The 19,733-nt window shown below is 39.8% G+C and overlaps 4 protein-coding genes across 4 annotated transcripts; 2 read left to right on the forward strand and 2 right to left on the reverse strand.

Moving 5' to 3' along the window:
* Positions 1 to 766: 766 nt before the first annotated feature.
* LOC128357570 (chymotrypsin-like elastase family member 2A) lies at positions 767 to 3,028 on the reverse strand. The gene is made up of 7 exons (XM_053317934.1): positions 2,983 to 3,028; positions 2,771 to 2,859; positions 2,582 to 2,679; positions 2,019 to 2,138; positions 1,755 to 1,891; positions 1,111 to 1,256; positions 767 to 946 (listed from the first exon to the last, which is right to left on the reverse strand). Exons 1-7 carry the CDS (start codon positions 3,017 to 3,019, stop codon positions 767 to 769), a joined length of 807 nt encoding a protein of 268 aa, XP_053173909.1. The 5' UTR covers positions 3,020 to 3,028.
* Positions 3,029 to 4,295: 1,267 nt separating this feature from the next.
* LOC128356847 (chymotrypsin-C-like) lies at positions 4,296 to 7,693 on the forward strand. Its single transcript, XM_053317007.1, has 8 exons — positions 4,296 to 4,335; positions 4,448 to 4,536; positions 5,111 to 5,208; positions 5,498 to 5,617; positions 5,706 to 5,842; positions 6,420 to 6,565; positions 7,276 to 7,428; positions 7,613 to 7,693. Exons 1-8 carry the CDS (start codon positions 4,296 to 4,298, stop codon positions 7,628 to 7,630), a joined length of 801 nt encoding a protein of 266 aa, XP_053172982.1. The 3' UTR covers positions 7,631 to 7,693.
* A 341-nt stretch (positions 7,694 to 8,034) lies between these two features.
* On the forward strand, positions 8,035 to 11,082 carry LOC128356846 (chymotrypsin-like elastase family member 2A). The gene is made up of 7 exons (XM_053317006.1): positions 8,035 to 8,074; positions 8,437 to 8,525; positions 8,762 to 8,859; positions 9,359 to 9,481; positions 9,690 to 9,826; positions 10,624 to 10,769; positions 10,906 to 11,082. The coding sequence occupies exons 1-7, from the start codon at positions 8,035 to 8,037 to the stop codon at positions 11,080 to 11,082; spliced, it is 810 nt and encodes a 269-aa protein (XP_053172981.1).
* A 3,343-nt stretch (positions 11,083 to 14,425) lies between these two features.
* tmem51a (transmembrane protein 51a) lies at positions 14,426 to 18,191 on the reverse strand. Its single transcript, XM_053317004.1, has 3 exons — positions 18,082 to 18,191; positions 15,758 to 16,233; positions 14,426 to 14,849 (listed from the first exon to the last, which is right to left on the reverse strand). Exons 2-3 carry the CDS (start codon positions 16,183 to 16,185, stop codon positions 14,426 to 14,428), a joined length of 852 nt encoding a protein of 283 aa, XP_053172979.1. The 5' UTR covers positions 16,186 to 16,233; positions 18,082 to 18,191.
* Positions 18,192 to 19,733: the final 1,542 nt, after the last annotated feature.

Below are 19,733 nucleotides of genomic sequence, written 5' to 3' on the forward strand. Positions count from 1 at the left end.
GTATCTGATCACAAGTTATGTCTACAACAGTCAGAGCACTGAACTGCTGAACTGAGACCCTTTTCATGACATAATAATGCTTTGAAGGAACCCAAGAAGGAGATTCACATGACTGAAAAACGATATTGCGTCATTGTGTAAAAAATATGTGACAGGTTTTCAGACATCATTCTGATGTCTGACATTGAAATCACAGAACACACTGTATTAGCCACTACAATGTTTATTTCATGATCAGGTGCAACAACCTTTCATGACACAAACCAATCCACATCTTAGTTACTGGTCATCACCTAGAAAACAATAGAAAGCAGAAAGGAAATATGTTAAATCCATCCTCTAGAGGGCAGTAGAGCACCTGTGTCTCAATCATAACATTTCCATTCTGTACTCTAAGCAACAACTCTTTAAAGTTTCAATGATAAATAAAAGAACAATCACTGTGGCATTAACATGTATAATTTCATATAATAATTTCTGGCAAATTACTGACTTTGCCCCACAGTCCATTTTGTAACACAAGTATTCATGTTAAAAAGCACAAATGAGGGTTTCCTCCTTTTGAATAAAATTCATTCTCATAACTTCTTACATTAAGAGTCACATAGTGAACACTAACAAATAGTTTTAAGTCTCTTCTTTATATTGTTTAAAAAGACAGTAAACAGCTAGCGGCTCCATCTCCAGAGAGGGAAAAAGTTTTAATGTTGTGAGCATGAAATAAAAATAAACACAAATGTATCATGAGATCTTTTGGACAAATATTCTAATATCCATATAATTTTCCACTTACATTGTTGATCCAGGGGATGTAGCCGCTGACCCTGGTGAAGACGGAGGGCTTCTTGGCGTAGTTGCATCCCATGCTGGAGCCAAAGCTCACCACACCATGGACATCCCAGGAGCCATCAGGGTTCTGACAGTTCAGGGGACCGCCAGAGTCTCCCTGGAGGGTGACAGACACAAATGTGATATTAGGCACGATATCAGACAGAGGATGACAACTGCTTTTAGGACATTTATAGATGATGATAAATGATGCAATGTTTAGCTTATTGTACAGGACCTGGATTTATCCATTACATCAGTTTGAAAATGAATCTGACTCACGTTGCAGCTGGCCAGCTGGCCATCTCCTCCAGCACAGATCATGTCGTTGGTGACAAGGCTGCCCCACCAGTCACCCCTGGAGCAGGTGGGGTGACTGACCACAGGGAGAAGGGCCTGCTGCAGGATGTCGGCAATAGGACCTCCAGCTTTAGAAGAGAACAGAACTTTCAGATCCAGGGCTGCAGTCAAGACCACCTCAAAAAAGTCAAAACTAGGTCCACTAAGTCCAGTTTCAATTCAAAAGCAACAAGTTTCTTAAGGATCAAAATGTTTTAGAAGCATTATAAATTCTGTCTATTTGTGTGAGCGTCATATTCCACCTAATTCACACACACACAAATATGAATAAGTCAATGTGTAGCTTTGAGATGTAATTTCTTAAATAGGCAATTTATATATTTTTCATTTTTAGAGAGTAATGCTGGAACCAGACTCAACCACACCGGCCCTGTTCAGATGAATGGACGATTACATTTTAGTTGATGATTAACCTCTTGAGAAGGTGGAACATTTTACTGAGAAAAACAACATCTGGGCTGCGGTGCTCACACAAAATTGACAGGAAAATTAACATATTTGATAGGACATCAGTGTTGCCAGTTAATATTTACCCAAACTCCTTTTAGTCTGTTAATAGAACTTACTCCAGAGACGACCCCAGCCAGTGACGTAGCAGGGAGCATTGTGATCCAGGATATCACCAGAGTTGGGAAGACAGGCAGGCATGATGGTGTCAGACAAGGTGACGGGAGTGGAGAGCTTGATCAGGGCAATGTCGTTGCTGCAGGATGAATGCAAATACCCCAGTTAGAAACATGATGTAATGAACATTAATAGCATGGGTAAAATTTTAAAAATCACAAAATAGTTACAGAAGTACGATATGCAGTCTATTCGACAGCACCTACCGGATTCTGTAAGAATCCCACTTCTCATGGACGACGATCTTAGCGGGGCTGATGGCCATGGAACCATCCTCATTGGTCTTCAGGTTGTGTTTTCCCAAATACACTCTGTAGGTGCGACTGCTGCTTGGCCAGAAAAAAGAGGGGAAAAAAGGGTCAGAGTTGCATAGTTCTGAGATGTACTTAAGAACACCAAACTTATTTTCAAGTACCTGTCTACCTATTATATTACTACTCAGACTACAGTACAACGTCAATTCATTAACCTTTTTGTGAACATACATTTCCAAAAATGTTTCCGTTCTTTTAACATAGAAAATGTTTGATTAACAGTGGCAGTGCTGATTTAAGTACTAACACCAATTCCAGTATCAGGATGTGATAAGTACTCAAGTGTGAGTTCAGGTATACTTGTATACGTTTTTAAACAGCAAATCCAAACTTTTTCATCCTTCCATACTACCTCTATCACCCAGCTTGGTAGTGAAATCAATAGCTATGGCCCTCTTTGTCCACTGCCTGTTCCTCATATACCCTCTAGATTTCAGAATTGTTTTTAGCCATACCCGATGCAGTGAGCAGCGGTGAGGACCCACTGGCTGGAGATCAGAGTGCCACCACAGGTGTGGTAGTAGTTGCTGCCACTACGGTACTGCAGGGACACCTGCGGAGAACAAACAGGAACAGCACATTCATGTTTTGTCACTTTAAAAAAGGGACTAAGGACACAGAATTGAACAGAAAATAGAGCATACCTGCCAGGGCCAGCTGTGCTCACGGACATCATCTCCGCCAACCACCCTGGTGATGGTGGGGGGGTAGGTGGGCAGGCCACACCCGTAGGCTGAGAGACAATAGTGAAGTATATGATCATTTATGACAGTCTCATCAAAATATCAAAAGTACTGTGGGCAGCTGTAAGCAGCAACGCTTGTCATTTTCAGAACAGAATAGTGTGAGATCTTACCACCAGCAACAAACAGAGCCAAGATCACGAACTTCATTGTGACTGTTTTCAGTAGTGGTTCAGAAGGACTTGTTCCGCCTTATATAGTCCCTTAACAGACCTGTTTGAGACCTCTTACATGATGCAACATTTGTGAGCTCAGCCAGGAAAAGTTGGTGGGAAAAATAAATCAACCTTGAAGATAAGTACACCACAGATATCCCAAAATACACCTTATCTCCCCCTAACTCAACCTCTGTGTGAACCCCACAGATGTCTCAACTTGAAAAGAAGAGATGATGTCCACACTTGAAAACTGTCAGAAAGAGTAATAATGTATTTAGTATAAAAGTGGATTCCCAATTTTATACGTGAAACTGCAAAATATTCACTTAAAACACATAGGTTATTTTGGTCTCACAGGAAATGATGCTATAAATGTAGCTGTATATGTTAGCATGTATTAAAAAATATTTAAAAAACTACAAAATATGCAAAAAACTATGCACTTTTATAAATGGCAAAAACATCTGTAAATAAATTAGAAGGTATACAGCATACAGCTAAAACTGTTTATTTTTAATGTGGTAATATGATGATTATACACATAAATAATTTAAGTAACAAATTTTGATGAAATTATTAGAATAAAATAAAAATGTATTATTAATGCTTTTGTGAGACTGCAAATAGATATGAATAAATCATGTAGTAAAGTACTGTGCAGTGAAGTGTCATTTTACAGTAATAGTTCATAAATATTTGCTGCAGCAATTTGACATATTTAGGTTTCTGTGGTCTCTTCTGAACAGAAATGACACAAACTGTGGGCCTATTTATAGAGCAGTGGTATTTTTCAGTAAGCACATAGTGCAATCAAACTTCAGTGACACAGTAAAGCCACATTGAATGGTTTAAGGAGCAATGGAAACTTCCGGCTGTGATTACAGTATTGGTAGTTCAGTAGTTTGACCATTCATAAGGGAGGAGATGATATACTTCTGTAGTAAAGGAAATGGTACTAGTGAGTGCTACACTCGGTATGGGGCAGGGCACTGTGTGTGAACTCCAGCACTTGATGATAAAAGGGCTTTCATTCCACCGACTTGTTCAACAAACAAGTTTAAATTAATACAGAACTCCAAGACACTTTGGCCTTGGCCTACATTACCCTGTTTTGATGTTCACCTAGCTCCACCCCAGTGTTAAGATTTATCAAAAGGAACATTTCCAAGAATTTGATCCATTCTTTTCTTTTTTTTTAAAAAGTTACATAACATCGTGTAAGGTATAAAAGTGTCTGTGGTATTATTGCACACTGTGAAGATACAGAGATGATGAAGTTTGTGGTCCTTGCTCTCTTTGTTGCTGCTGGTAAGGATCTTTTTGAACGCTAATGACTGCCGTCTGTGTTTAGATACAGTATGTTCATGGATTTCTCGCTTTCCCATTTACAACTTTTAAAAGAGTCTGTCTGTCCCCTCAGCCTACGGGTGCGGTGTGCCCACCTTCCCTCCTGTGGTGACCCGGGTGGTTGGAGGACATGATGTGGTACCTCACAGCTGGCCCTGGCAGGTAAAACATGCTGAATGAGAACTTTCACACCAACTTCAGGAAAGTAAAATACATTATAGGCTTCTACTAAAGATACACAGTGCAGTATGTGCCAAGTAGATTAGAGACTAATTTCTCAATCAAAGAGGACAAAGCACAGAATGCTCTGTGCCGAAATGCATAAGTGTTTTTCTCTTGTGATGTGAGCCCACTGAGAATCCCATTGTTGAATATTAAGCAATGTGTTTATTTGTGCAGCTTCTTTCAAACAAACACAATTCAAAGGCTTTACATAAAGTGAACAACATTTGAGAACAGAATAAGAATAGATACAATAAAATACAAAGAGACCAAAATAACAGATCAGAAATACAGTTACAGTGCAGGAATTATGAATAAAGTGCAGTCGAGAAAGTAATCACAGGAGAACAGCAGAGTTTTTCATTTAGATTTGAAAATAGCTACAAAAGTCAGGGATGTATTCAAGATCACAAAGAAGTTAGTTTCAGTTGGTGAAGGAGACACCACAGGAAGCAGCTTAGAAAACACCATCAATGACGAGAAAAAACTGATTGCGTTCATATGCATATTTCAGATATCACTGCAGTACAACAGAAATGGAGAGTGGAGACACACCTGTGGAGGCACATTGATCTCTGACCAGTGGGTCCTCACTGCTGCTCACTGCATCGGGTATGAAACAGTGGAGCTAAAACAATCCATGATAAACTATCACAACTCCATGCTACACTGACCAATGTATAATCAATGAGTATAAGATTTGACTTGTTTCTAGTGCATTTGAACTTAATGAATACATTCCCAGAATCAAGTTACCTATGTTACAGTGGATAATGCAGGAGATAATGCGTCTGAATGTGTTTTCACTATAGAAAAGCTTTATATTTTCTATCGTATGTTATCTTCTGTTTGATTGTTGGACTAATTACTTCTTCTTGTTGGACCCTCTGTTAACTTACAGTGACAGGGAATACAGAGTGGCCATGGGAAAGCACAACCTGATCGAGACCGAGCAGTCCGCTGTGTTCATGGCCCCTGCTAGTATTATTGTGCATGAGAAGTGGAACCCTTTGTTCATCCGGTAAAAATATTTCAGTAAACATTAGAGGTCATAACTCTGTAAAGTAAATTCTATGATGGACTTAAATGTGTGAGTGTTCCCTCTCCAGTAATGACATTGCCCTGATCAAACTGGCATCCCCCGTCACCTTCACTGATACCATCATGGCTGCTTGTCTCCCCCCTGCCGGCTTCATCCTGCCACATAACAACTCCTGCTTCGTCACTGGATGGGGTCGTCTTTACAGTGAGTGCCCACAAACCCTCCTCTCTTTGAAACGGAATCAGTTTAATTTAACTCTAATTTATCTGAAATATCAAATTTCAAGTCAGTATATTCAGATTATTATAATAAAATGATGAGTTCCATGTCTTGTACAGTCTGTATCATCTCAAAAGATCAAGTTAATTTGGCATTTACAGTTGAGAAAACGTCTTTACTACAGTTTCTTTGTATTTAGTGTAGTATACAGTAATATCTTAGCATTTGATCTTTTAATTCATGCTCTGCAGTTACAGAGGTATATGTACAACAAAAAGGTAATAAAAAAGAAAATAAGGAAGAAAGCAAGATTAAATCAATCAAATAAAAAGAAATCATCTCTCCTCTACATTACAACACCTTCATAAAAAATAGCTGAAGTCCTGTTGCAGTGTAACTACGTTCAACAAGGTGAACATTGCCTGATTTGCCTGATACTTTCTAGCTACACCATTTGACTTAAAGCTGCTCCCAGAACAAAATCGGTGTTGTTGAGCTGCTTTTTTCTGCAGTATTTTACCTTAGCTCAACTCCAGCTTGTGTGCATCTCTTGTTCAAACAGCCGGAGGTCCCATCGCTGACATCCTGCAGCAGGCTCTCCTGCCTGTGGTGGACCATGCTACCTGCTCCCAGTCTGACTGGTGGGGCTTCCAGGTGAAGGACACCATGGTCTGTGCAGGTGGAGATGGAGTCGTGTCTGGTTGCAACGTGAGTCTAATGCATGACACATGAATGTATTATGAATTAGTATCATGGTTGTATAAAATCACACAAATGCTTTCTGACATCCAAAGTCTGCAGACAGGAAGCTACACTAAGGGTAAACAAGCTGTAAGCTGTACTTCCTTTGAGCTGAAAAGGGCACATAGTGTGTTTTTGAGTTCATTTTCTCAATGACTTTTCACCACAAACATTTCATTCAAAATATAAGCAATAATCTCCATATTCATTCATGAAATAAATAACAAACATAGGTGGTCTACTAAAATGTTCAACACCTTTTTCTAGAAGAAACCCATAAATAGACAAATTAATGCTAGCCAACTAAACATAAACATTTAGTTCATATCCTCTTATCATAATTGGGACAATATGAAGTTTTTATATTTGGAAAAAAAGTTTCATTTGGTGGTCTTGACTAGGGGGAAATGAGACACTACACTCACTTTTGGCTTGTCACATATCTCTCCTATGAATATCATGCACTATGTATAAGGAAGAATGTCACTTAAGAGTTTAAAATAGGAAGGAATTCAAATAGAATGTAAATAAATTAACATTTAAGCAAAGCACTCACTGTCCGTGTGTCATCATAACTGGTGTTAGTCTAAGCACACTCACTGGGTGTTTCAAGGACAAGAAGTTACTGTTAAATGTGGAATTTGCACACTGATCACGTTTTCTCTCACATGACTCAGGGAGACTCTGGTGGCCCTCTGAACTGCCAGAATGCTACTGGCGCCTGGGAGGTTCACGGTATTGTAAGCTTTGGCTCTGGGCTCAGCTGCAACTTCCCCAAGAAGCCCACTGTCTTCACCCAAGTCACCTCCTACAGTGATTGGATCAGCTCCGTAAGTGCTCTCACTGACCATCTTTAGAGGCTAAAGTAATGAAAAACATTTAAGTGTGCTTTATCAGTGTGTCTTCAAAGCTTACAATAGCAAATAATAAAAAATGTTATAAAATAAAAATGAAAAGTGTTATTGCTGTAAACATTATGCTCCATTAAATTTAACTTTCCTCTCTCTTCCACAGAAAATGGTGGCCTATTGAGAGGACAGGCTTGTGAGATCAAAGCTTCTATGTGCACATATTGAATAAACTCAATGTGGAACTTCATTTTGTGCTATTTTGTGTTTTGTATCATTTTAGGCTTCATTAATTAGTTAGCAGTGTCCCAAAAATATGCAAAGCAAAAAAGCATTGCTGCATTTTATAACTGAGGAGTCAGCCTAAATATCCAGTTACTTTAATTCTAACAAATATATCACCCACATGGTTTAATCAGTGACAGTGCAAAGCAGATATGTTCCCCAATGGGAGCAGCGATGGGAAAACGCTATCACCAACCACATGTTGCATCCAGAGTCTCAACCACTTGACTTTCTTCCAGGACAGTATAAATACAAGGCTGTTCTTAATACAAGATTTAGGCATACACTACATACTCTACAGTCATGAGGAGTCTGGTGGTTCTCGCTTTTCTGGTAGCTAGCGGTGAGACAGTTTACATTTTCTAATGCTAGTTGCTAAAACCTAATTTGATATAGCATAAATCAGATGGCAAGTCTTTTAGTAGTCAGAATGCTAGTAATCACATTTTATTTAAAACAAAATTGTTTACTACTCTTCTGAACTACTTCATGTTCATTCTTTCCAAGATTTAATCCCAAACTGCCACAAAACAATCATAAAGATAAATTAGTTTGTCTAGTGCCAAAACTGTAACATGACTGTCCTGAAAATAGCCATTGCATTGCAATATTTATGCATTTATGTATTTGTGGAAAATGATCAGTCAATAGCATGTCACACAAAATGAGAAAATGGTGTTTTTGACATTACTGGCCTTGTTCCAGCCTGTGGATGTGGCCTTCCCACCTTCCCTCCTGTGCTGAGCAGGGTGGTGGCAGGAGAGGACGTCAGGCCTCACAGCTGGCCCTGGCAGGTAGGATCTGGGCTAAATGTGTACAAAAGCATGTTCACTCTGGCCACTGCACAGCACCACAAACACTGATTTGTTTAAAAGATCTTTTTAGGAGCATTGAACTTCTGATGGTAATTCCTCCTTCTTTCTAGTGATTTATAGGCTGCTGGAGGGAAATGTTAGTCAATTTCAATGCATCTCATTCATCCAGCATACAGCAACAAACACTGTCCTCTCACTGTGCTCACTCTGCTCAGATCTCACTCCAGTCAGACAGCAGTGGGCGCTGGAGGCACGTCTGTGGAGGCACCCTCATCTCATCTGACTGGGTCCTCACTGCTGCACACTGCATCAAGTACGTTTAACTAAACACTGCCAGGAGTGAAATAATCAATATCTGATGTTTCATCACTTACTGACTTTCAAATATTCCAGAGTTCTTTTGCCCTACAGTAAATGATGCATTTTTATTTTTATGTAAGCTTAAATGCTGTTGTTGTTTTGGAGAATGAAAAGATGAAGATGGTAGTTTTTCTAGAGTTAGAAGCAATGGCCCCCATGTGAGAGTGGCATATATTGCAGAGAAGGTCACACTTCATTGTAAAAGAAAAATTGGTTGTCAGGAAAAAACATTGCACTTAGAAAGAAGGAGATCACACAGATTACTGCAGTAAATCCTGTTAAAAATTGGTTGGTCACCCTAAACAACCATCTATTACATCTATAGGACTACCAGCCATTTACAATCTACCATCAACTTAATCATAGTACTGCACACTCAGGCAGTAAAAGTCAATACTACTGTCTAAAACCCCCAACAACATGGACACACCATGTCATCTGCCATCCCACAGTGACCGCTACAACTACAGAGTGGAGCTGGGTAAACACAGCCTGAAGACAAGCGAGGAGGACTCAATAGCTCTGAGGGCAGCCCAGATCATCACTCATGAGGACTACAACATCCTGCTCAGCCGGTAACAGCAACAGACATCCTCACAGCTCAGTATCACCTCATTGTGTCCAAGTGCAGAACAGAATCAGCAGGAAGGGTATCAATGCCCATGTGAAAACTTGTCATTTTTCACATGGGGCTCTGATGTAGAAACACATTCATGTGCCAGACACCATGATTTGTTTATCATAACTTCCTGAATGTAGTTGCGTTGTTTCCCCTTTTTGCAGTAATGACATTGCCCTCATCAAGCTGTCTTCCCCTGTCACCTTCACTGACACAATCAAGCCCGCCTGCCTGCCAGAGCGGGGCGTCGTCCTGCCCCACGGCACTCCATGCTACGTCACCGGCTGGGGTCGACTCTCCAGTGAGTAAATCCATGTCATTCCTTCCAGTTCCTTTTAGTCAGTGTCTGTGCATGCCATCAATCTACGTCAACTTATTGAGGCCCAAGAATATTTTACAGTCATTAGCTGGCCAGAAAAATGTGTCAAATATTCATCAAACTGCTCAACAAGCAGAGCTTAGAACTTTCAATGTGTGAGTTGGAGATTAAGTTCCTACTGCAGCAAACTAACTCTTAGCCTGTGTCCTGAATTAAAAAAAACAGTTCAAATTCCTACAGTTTATTACATAAGACAGTTGATATGTCAAAAGAAATAAAGAGTTAGAATGATGAGTAATGGTGGGTCGGTGGGTAGGTGGGTCATGGTTCTCCAAAGCAATTTAGATTACACTAATTTAAATACCGTTGCACAAGTGACTTCCCTACAAGAGACATATGATGCAATGAGGTGAAAGAGTTCAGATTAAATTTAGTTGTCTTAATTTTGCTCAGATTTAAGTATTTTAGTTTACCTCTGGCAAAGATGTAGTAAAATCTGATGAGAAGCACAGATTGGAACCCTCTTATCCATACAAAATATAGACATATCTGAATTCCTTACAGTATACAACATTTTAACACGGCTTTGATTTCTATTCCAATCAAGAGGCATCCCAGTATTTGGAATAGATTTTACTAAATTGGACACATTGTCTTCCCTGGACATCAAATCTCTTAATCCACTATTCCACCAAATGCTGTCCCCTTGATGAACCTCCTTCAAAGCAAAAATCTTCGTTTCTTACCCAAGCTCCAGTAAACGTCTTTCTTCGTCACAGCCAGCGGTCCTCTGGCGGACATCCTGCAGCAGGCTCTCCTGCCAGTGGTTGGCCACGATACTTGCACACAGCCCGACTGGTGGAGCGTCCTGGCAACGGACAAGATGGTGTGTGCCGGGGGAGATGGCGTCACTGCTGGCTGTAACGTGAGTTCATAGAACAAGAGGTTATGGAATCATTTAATGGTTTATATGTGATCTGTGAAAACAAAAGCTAGCTGGTAACTATACCTTAGTGTCTCTAAATGAGCTGGTAGCCAATAGAGTATGTGCTGACTTACAGGGAGACTCTGGTGGCCCTCTGAACTGCCAGAACCCAGATGGCTCCTGGGACGTCCACGGCGTGGTGAGCTTCGGTTCTGGTCAGGGCTGCAATGTCTTCCAGAAGCCTACTGTCTTTACCCAAGTCAGCTCTTACATCAGCTGGATGAACACAGTGAGGCATATTTCCATTTTCTAATTACCTTGCCGGCATAAACAATGTACCCTGCAGCGAACAAAAGCCTGGGCGTTGGAAAACAGGAAGTGCATTATAATTGTGTTTTCTGTTGTTCACTCTGCAGGTTATGACCAACTACTGAAGAGGCCAAGTGTTTGTCAGCAATAACACCAACTATGATTTATAATGTGTTGTCACTTTTTTTTTCTCAAGGCTACACTACTATTGGTTTACTAATGCAGCTTTTTATCTAAGAGATTGAGTCCATGTCATGAATACTTAAAAGCTAGAAACCATCTTTTGATGTGGTCATTAAAAGGCTTTATCAACTGCACAGCATCCCAATATTTCTCTCAGCTTTCAGTGCAGCAGCTGCTTATCAAGCAACCATTGGTGAACAGTAACAAAGTTTAAAAACGTGAATGTTCAAATGTTCCAGCAGATTATGGCACATGAGTCACCGTGGAATTAGGCTCGTGGTTATTCAGTAATCACATCAAAATATACTGAGTTAATTAACAAATACTTCTTTTTATTTCCCATAAAATATTCATGAGATAAATCTGTTTTCACTCTTGAGAAAAAACACAAATTTTACACAAATTAAAATGATCATATAAAAAAAGACGTTTTCACAGTACACATAGAAGAAATAGATTTCAGTAATAAAAAAGAGAAATGAAACAGACAACAGCTTGTGCTTCTATATAAGACAGAAAGTGACCACTAATCAAAACACTATCACTCATGGATGTAAAACGTTTTGACTACACAGTAAGAAAATTAATCATGTAGTTGTCTGGTCTGCAAATGAGGTACAATGACAATGTCTGCAGTATTGAAAATGACAAAAAGGAGGGGGGGGGGGGAGAAATAATTAATACAAGAGTGCTGCAAGATTCAACTTCAAAAACAAGTCAGAGAAATGTAGACTTCCAATGACAAAGCTGTAGTGGCTCAGTGAATGTGTTGGCTGGTGTTTGAGGTGCCCCGGTGACCTAATGGTTAAAGCGCATAACACATAACTACAACATCACAACATCTGGGACACCTGCTGTATGTCATACCCCCATCTCTCTGTCCCTGTCCACTGACTGTCCAACAAAGGCAGAAATGCCACACACAAAAAAAACATTAAAAAAACAAAACTAGCAATATATAATTTAACCTGCTGACAATGTTAGAGCAGCTTTTTTGCTTTTAACTACACTGTTTGACTAAAAGACAAAGTAGAAGAGGATGATACAGACAGTCACTGATGAAAGTGCCTTTTGTCCAACAAAACAAAAGAAGATACATTTTAGTTGCACAACTTCACAAATTTGCTACTGAATTAATAACTGACTGACTCATAAATCTTCCCATTTGGACACGTCGAAACTGAATGTGAATTTCCATTTCTCAGAACATAGTTTGTGTACTATCTTTCTTTTGTTTCTGCTCATTCCCAGCATACTTCTTAGTGAAAGGGCTGTGTGTCACGCTGTGGTTGGAGGAATGGTGATGAACAGGCAAGTGAGCAACAGTTGCTGTAATACAGCGCAGCTGCACAGTCAAAGAGTCTTTCTGTTGGTCATCTTGTATAAGAACAAAAACAAGATGAGACTACATGACTGCCTTCACGGCTCAACTTAGCTCACCATGGCTACAGGGTTGAAGCTTTCAGCTATTCACGAGCTCCTTCCATCACTCTCTTGCAGCATACTTCCTTCTCCATCCGCTATTTTTGAAAAGTAGAAGCAATGCGGCAATGGAAGAGAAACTTAAGTTCAATCATACAATGTCTTTTGAGATGTTTTAGGTAGAGTATTGTATTTCTGAACACAAAGGCACTTCTTTCTTTAATACTACAAGTTGAGCATAAACTCAGGGCTGCTGTCTGTTGGCATGACCACAGACTCCATGAGAAAAGACTGTAAACTTCCTGAAAAATTATTTCTTCCAAGGAAACACTTCTCTGTAATGGTGACCACTGGTGCTGCATGACAGCGTGAAAACAAATTTCATCCATTAAATCCATAAGAGCTCATGTCCATTCTCTCTTTTGAATGACTTTTTGGTCGTACCTTAACAATCAACTCTGAAGCACTGCGCAGCTTTTAGTTCAGCTTTGTCTTTGCTGTGACAAAGTGATATGCTAATGGTGGATTATGGCAGTGTTTCTCTGTTTGGGTTAGAGTCTGTTTGTCCCCTACTGGTCAAAATGTGTTTAACACAGCTTTAAGGAAGCTACAAGTTACAATCTCATGGCGTCTTTGATGATAAAACTAACAGGAAATTCAGTCATTTGCTAATTTTGGGTCATATGCCCAGCTCAGTAAAGAAGCATCCACAACTTCATATACAATATCACATACCTTTGACCATGACCAGATCATGTATTATAGAGGGATTGTTTTTTCTGTCTTGAAAACATGAAAATAAGTTTACTGTTCCATTTAATAAATACACTGCAGTACTGGATGGCAACATTTGAGTGTCTTGATATAATAAGTGAGATAAAAGAAGCATTCAGAAAGTACATTTCCTCTTCAGTCCTGGTAGAGTGAGTTCCTATGGCTAAGAGTCATGAAAACTGTAGTTGATAAATATTAACAAAATAAGCCTTGTTTCCTCTTGGTTGAATATATAAAACGCTACTGTCCAGCACAGCAGTAGATGTCCCATTTATCTTAGAAAATCAGCATGTTTCAAATAAGCTAGCTGTACAAAAGCTAACATGGAAGTTGTCTCAAATTGTCATTTGCTCCAAAATTCTGTAATATGAAAAGAAACAATATTGTTGGCAGTGAAATTTTCTTTGTAGCATGACACCTGCTGCTACATACAGCGCTCAGTCACTCACTGTGGTGTTTGGTAAACCACTGGCAGTAGTAATCCAGAGCTACACTGCCTAAACAGCAGCTTCTTCACAAAATGAGTGTCCTGCTCATATCCATTAAAGTGTGCAAGCAAATCCTCACTAGAACCACTCATTGATGTCTTGTGATCTCCTCAGATGTCAACCCACGTGTCAAGTGAGTTGATAATGCATGAACTGAAAACGACTTGGAACTGCATTTAGTCTGTGCTTTTATTCCAAAGTGCCATAGAAAGTATCCAGTAACTATGTCCATCACTATCTGTCTGTAACTGTTTCCGAGATCCACTGAGATCCAACCCTTTTTGTTCAGTGCTTTGGCGCAATGTAGCGTGAATGATGGATTTGAACATACTGTGTTTCATAACAAAGTGCCACTGAGAACATTCTGCAAAAGGAGCTATCTTCAAGTCTTGGCTCAACAAGGCAGACCCCAAATCCACACACACTGATCAAGGAGTATTCCAGTAATTCAGTAGAATGTTTTACATGGTTACCCTAATCTTAAAGTGGGGGCAGTTCATCGTCATATTGCGGTGGTGGGGTAAGTGGTTCTATACTCATTACAGGTGCTGGCTGAGAATTATCAATATTTTTCATGTGGATCTTCTCTGATTTAATCCTGCGGATCTTGATAGGGAGAAGCTTGCGGGTATTTTTCCCAGGTCTATGATTTGAAGTAGAAGTGGGAGCAGCAGCAGCAGCAGCAGCAGAGGGACCACTGGGAGCTGGAGCAGGCTGTGCCCCAGCTGGGGGGACCTCCGGCCCCTCAAATTCATACTGCACCCCATCTACTTGGACCAAGTCATCATAGGATGGTAGCTGGGAGGAGCTTGGGCGAAGGTTGCTCTGCCGGACAGGGTACTGGCCACTGCATACTGCCTCTTCATAGGTGGGTACCGCGTAGCGCTGGGCTTGCTCCTCAGCACTGCAGACATTTATAGAAACACATATATTAATGGCACACATGAATCATTACATGTACACCAACAGATCCACAGCTAGAGCTAATAAGTGTTGGATAATAATATAGAAGCAATATTTGATGATTCTCAAATGTTTATCAAGGGACATTTTAAGTGTTTGACAGGTTTTAGCCTAGTTACTACAGGTCTTCAGAGTGTGACATTAAAAAGCATTCAATTCACTTGCTATGATGTTGGTTAATCAAACTCAAGAGATACAAAATAAGTATGGTGTGAATAGGCATGGGATGATAACCGTGTTCCAGGTATACTGCGATAAGAAAAAGTCACGCTAACCGAAACCGCAAAACTTTCTGTCATACCATTCCTGAGGTATGAGCTGTTTTTTGTCTGGTCAAAGACAGAAAGTGCTGGTCAGAAATCCCTCAGGTGGTGCAGCTTTATTTTTCTTCTTTTTAGGAACATTTTAGAGCTGTAATCGCAATACCGCCATACCGCCATACTGTGAAACTGTGATATTTTTGCTTATGGTTATCATACCACCAGAATCTCATACCAGCCCATGCCTAGGTGTGAATTTGGTAAATGTGTGTATTTTTTTTTTTTAGCATCCAAGTCTCAAGTTTCAGATATCAGAAAAAAAAACCTGGCCAAACTGTAATTGTCATGGATTACTTATCTAAGTATTGATTGGAGCGGAGTCAAGGAGATTATCAGGCAGGTAAAATAATGTTGACACAAAGTCTTTTCCAGACTGTTAGTTTACATGGTCAAATAAATGTTTTTAATATTGTCGCTGAGTCTTCTGCTCACTGACATAACAAGAAACATAAAGCATTCATGTTGGATTATACTACTATATTCTTGATGTACTTATGTTGTTTTGCAAGAAAGTTATGACTGGACTCACTTTTCTCTTTCCTCCTGCGCAATAGTTGCCAGTCTGTTGCTCTGGGCCTCCAGAAGCCTCATCTGCTCCCGCTGTTTGTTCCTCATTCCAAGACACAAGGACAGCAGCAGCATGACCACCCCAGAACCCACCAAGACAAAGGCCACGGAGGAAGCTTTATTTTTCCTGCCACCATAATCTCCATCTCCTCCTCCTGTACTGCTGCTGCTGTTACCAACCGAGTCTGAAGGTACCACACTCCACACAATCATCACAATGCCGAGGGCAACAAGCCCAACCCCCAGAGCACACAGTGCATACTGGGAACCAGAGTTTCCACTGCTTTCACTGCTGCTGTTGTTGTTGTTGTTGTTGTTGTTGTTATGGTTGTTGTTGGCTGTGCCTCCTCTGCCATGAGGGTCTGGTTGTCCATCCACACTAGAACGCATGTTGTCAGTCCACACATTCAGTCAGACCAGCCACAGTGACGTCAAAAACTGTCGAGTGAAATGCATGCGAAGTCAGGCACAGACAAGAAACCTTAAAAACAAACATAAGACACCACAGAATGTGACAAAAAGATCCAAACATTTTAAATATAGTTGTTCCTGACCTTTGCTGTACAATAACACTGATGCTGAAAATGACTCAAAACACCAAAAATATTATGTTTGGCCCTGCCCTTTAGAAAAAATCAGAACCACATAGACTTCTTACAAGCTGGTATCTAAAGTGGTGTGACTCTCACTAGCCAGAGCTCTCCTTTTCAGAAATAAATGTCATCTATGTAGGTACTGCAGAACATGCCACTGCCGTCCAGACATTTGTTATTTACCAAAGTCAATTTTTCAGTGAAATGGACAGAACATAAAACACACTGAGATAAAATACCACTGAGGCTTCGATGGAAAGGTGTGTTTGTATGGTAAAAAATTTACAGCATACTTGGCTCTCAAGAGTCACTAGTTACCCAATGTCAACACATTACAAGGGTAGATAAGGAGAGCTATGGCCACTGTAAAAGGAAAATAAATTACAATATCAAGGCTTGCTGAATTACTGAATGTTCTTCATGTATCATAAAGTGTTTAATGTGAATCCAGAACCAAACATTAAAGGAAATATTAATAGTTTAGTAGTAATCATTTAGCAAACTAATACTGCAAAATGCAAGGAGCATGACCATTCAGTGAATTGGCACATTTACTGCATACTTATAACTAACTGGCCATGGATCACATGACTTCCCTCCAACTTTAAAAATAAATCTTTGCTAGTTTGAGATCAGGGAGAAGACTATTGGGAGACAGCTGGAAACTATAAATACAACCAGACAAAAGTCCATGAAATGAATGAACTATCTATATATAACCTCTGTGATCAATAAAATATGCATAACAGATATTTAACCAGCAAAGTTTGTGTCGACAAACATGCACTGACCTGCTGGGAGTGAGAGGGACGGCCAGCAACCCCCCACTCCAAAATCAAAGATACCTTCTCACAGAAGAATGTTTGGCATGAGACTCATGGTGGGAAGTTCCTGTGTTTGAGTTGCTTCAGTAAGTCTGACTCGAGTATTTCAAGTGTTTGTGTATCAAGTAGTAGTACATTTATGCTTCATCCAGCTGCCAAGGTATTAGGCTGCATGTTAAAGACAGCTGATATTTTGTTTTAGTAGACTGACAGCTGGACACAATCCAAAATCACAACATCATGACTAACTGACACACGCACGCACACGCACGCACACACACACAAATACCGGTCACATTTGTGCAATTCAAACATCCACAGGATAATTTCTGTGAAGATGTCACACATTACACTTTTGTAGACCTGCTTACTGTCCAGCCTAAAGGTTATATTTCACCACAGGGCGGGTTTTACAGTAAAGTAAGTAAGACATTGACAGACGTGCTCATAAAAAATTCATTTCACTCAACCCCGGACAACATGTAATTATTGTGTGTGGTTTAAAATTATTCTACCTCTACAGCCAACTCATAACAAAAGTCAACTTCAAGTTTACTAGTTAGCTTGGGTCAAATGATACGCCTAATTGTGTTTTATAAGCCTCTAAGTGAAGGACTCGAGCCTGTTTAAGCATTAATGTCTCACACTAACATATTTTCCTGTTGAATAGAGTCTGCCATGCAGTATCCGTTTAGCTACTACACTGGGCGTGTTGCTTACGTTGACAACACAGGGTCCTTAAAATAGGGCTACGATAACTTTCCAGTACTGAAACCTGTTCAAACTACGGCTATAGTGTAACTTAAAGTAACATTTCGACGCTGGGCGAATGAATATGGGCGCGAAAGTGTTTCGGGTTTAACACTCACCTTCCCATCGTTTGATAATAAGTAACTGTTTTTCTCTCTTCTCGTCTTCTTCGTCTTCTTCTTAAAGCTGGATGGGGGTGTGTAGTTACTTTCCAAACTCCGCCGACAGGAGTTTGTGTAGCGTAATTTTTGGTACCAAATAGCGTTTAAGAAGCAGGAACTTAATTCAGATGCGGATAAAAAAGAGAGGGAGAGAGAGAGGGGAAGGGGTTCAGCTGTGCTACACTTCAGTTTTAACTTAACCCCTTTACTGCCGGCTGGTAGCAGGATGGAGAGTGGTGTGGGCGGGTCTAATGTTGAGCCATAAAATGGATTTGTCTTTTAAAGCTGTATTGCCCAGTTTATGTAGGCTACAGACCGGTAACACATTGAAGGAAAAACTTACTTACTTACTTACTTAATACTTACTTACTTACTGTTTGACCCCTACAGTGATAGGATCTGGTTGCTCTGTGGCATTAATCTCCTTAGAGGGAAGGGTCACTGCAAATCAATATAAACTGTGATCACCATATGATTAACTCATCTCTAAATTTCTCAGCACCACTAAAAATAAATAAGTTCTTTCTTTTTCTTTTAAACATTCGCAGGACATTGTAGCCTATGTCAAATTCTCATTAGGAGCTGAGCCCCCCTAAAGGTCCGATCCTACAACTGCCCCTGTGAGGGGTTGGTGAATTGTCTCTATATTACTATCTTTAAAACACCAAATGACTCTTCTTTTTGGAATGTTGTTCCCTGTGGAGTTTAGAGACTGTACAATCAATGCCAAAAAGCACTGAAGCTGTGACACTTTATGTTGGTTTTTCCTTTCATTTGGCCCCCATCTGAACAATATTTTTTCACCTTTAATCACGCATGACATTTGCAAGATTATAGGCAACACTTTTGTTTCGAGTATTTATGTTTGCTATTTCTAATATCCTTGTGTATGCCTATATTTGGGCTGTAATTAACATGATTCATGGATGGGTTATATATACAATAAATAAATGATCCTCATGACTCTACATTATTTTACCTGCTCTGTGCCCCAGATTATAACCAACCCAGTCCTTTTTACCTGATTAAATTAATCTGATGTGGCAATAGGCCTACAACCCATGCAAGGCATTTTTCCACCTGACAAAAAGTGACTACAGCATCTACCTTGTCACTGAAATGTTATTCATGCCTAAAAAACTAAAAGAAATTTGTATTTTAAAGCCTTTTGGAAATTTGGCTGGAAATAGTACAAATGTATATGTAATATCAAAGTTGAATATCTCATAAAGCATCAACAAAAATGAACATAACTATTAGAAAACCTAGATCAAAAAAACAAGACTGTTTCTATGGTTTCTATGGTGCATGGCTGCACTTCTAACTCACTGAGACTCACCTCCGACACAGTAAATATACTAGATTTATTACACGTACTTTTATCACTCAAGGAGGCAGGGCAAGAGTATAACATATGACACACTGAGCACAGGACAGGAGAGTGATAAAGGGTAGCCATCACTAGCTGCTAAGCTAAAGATCTGGAAAGTGTGACTTGCGGGAAAGTAGCTAAAGGGTGGGCACTAAGATAGCTGTAGCAGAACTAGCGTATGTTTAAATGTATAGCTGGTAATTATTCTCAGTACTAAAGAATATAGCAAAATTAATGA

This window comes from Scomber japonicus, chromosome 4, assembly GCF_027409825.1.
Source record: "Scomber japonicus isolate fScoJap1 chromosome 4, fScoJap1.pri, whole genome shotgun sequence".
In the NCBI taxonomy this organism is placed as follows: Eukaryota; Metazoa; Chordata; class Actinopteri; order Scombriformes; family Scombridae; genus Scomber; species Scomber japonicus.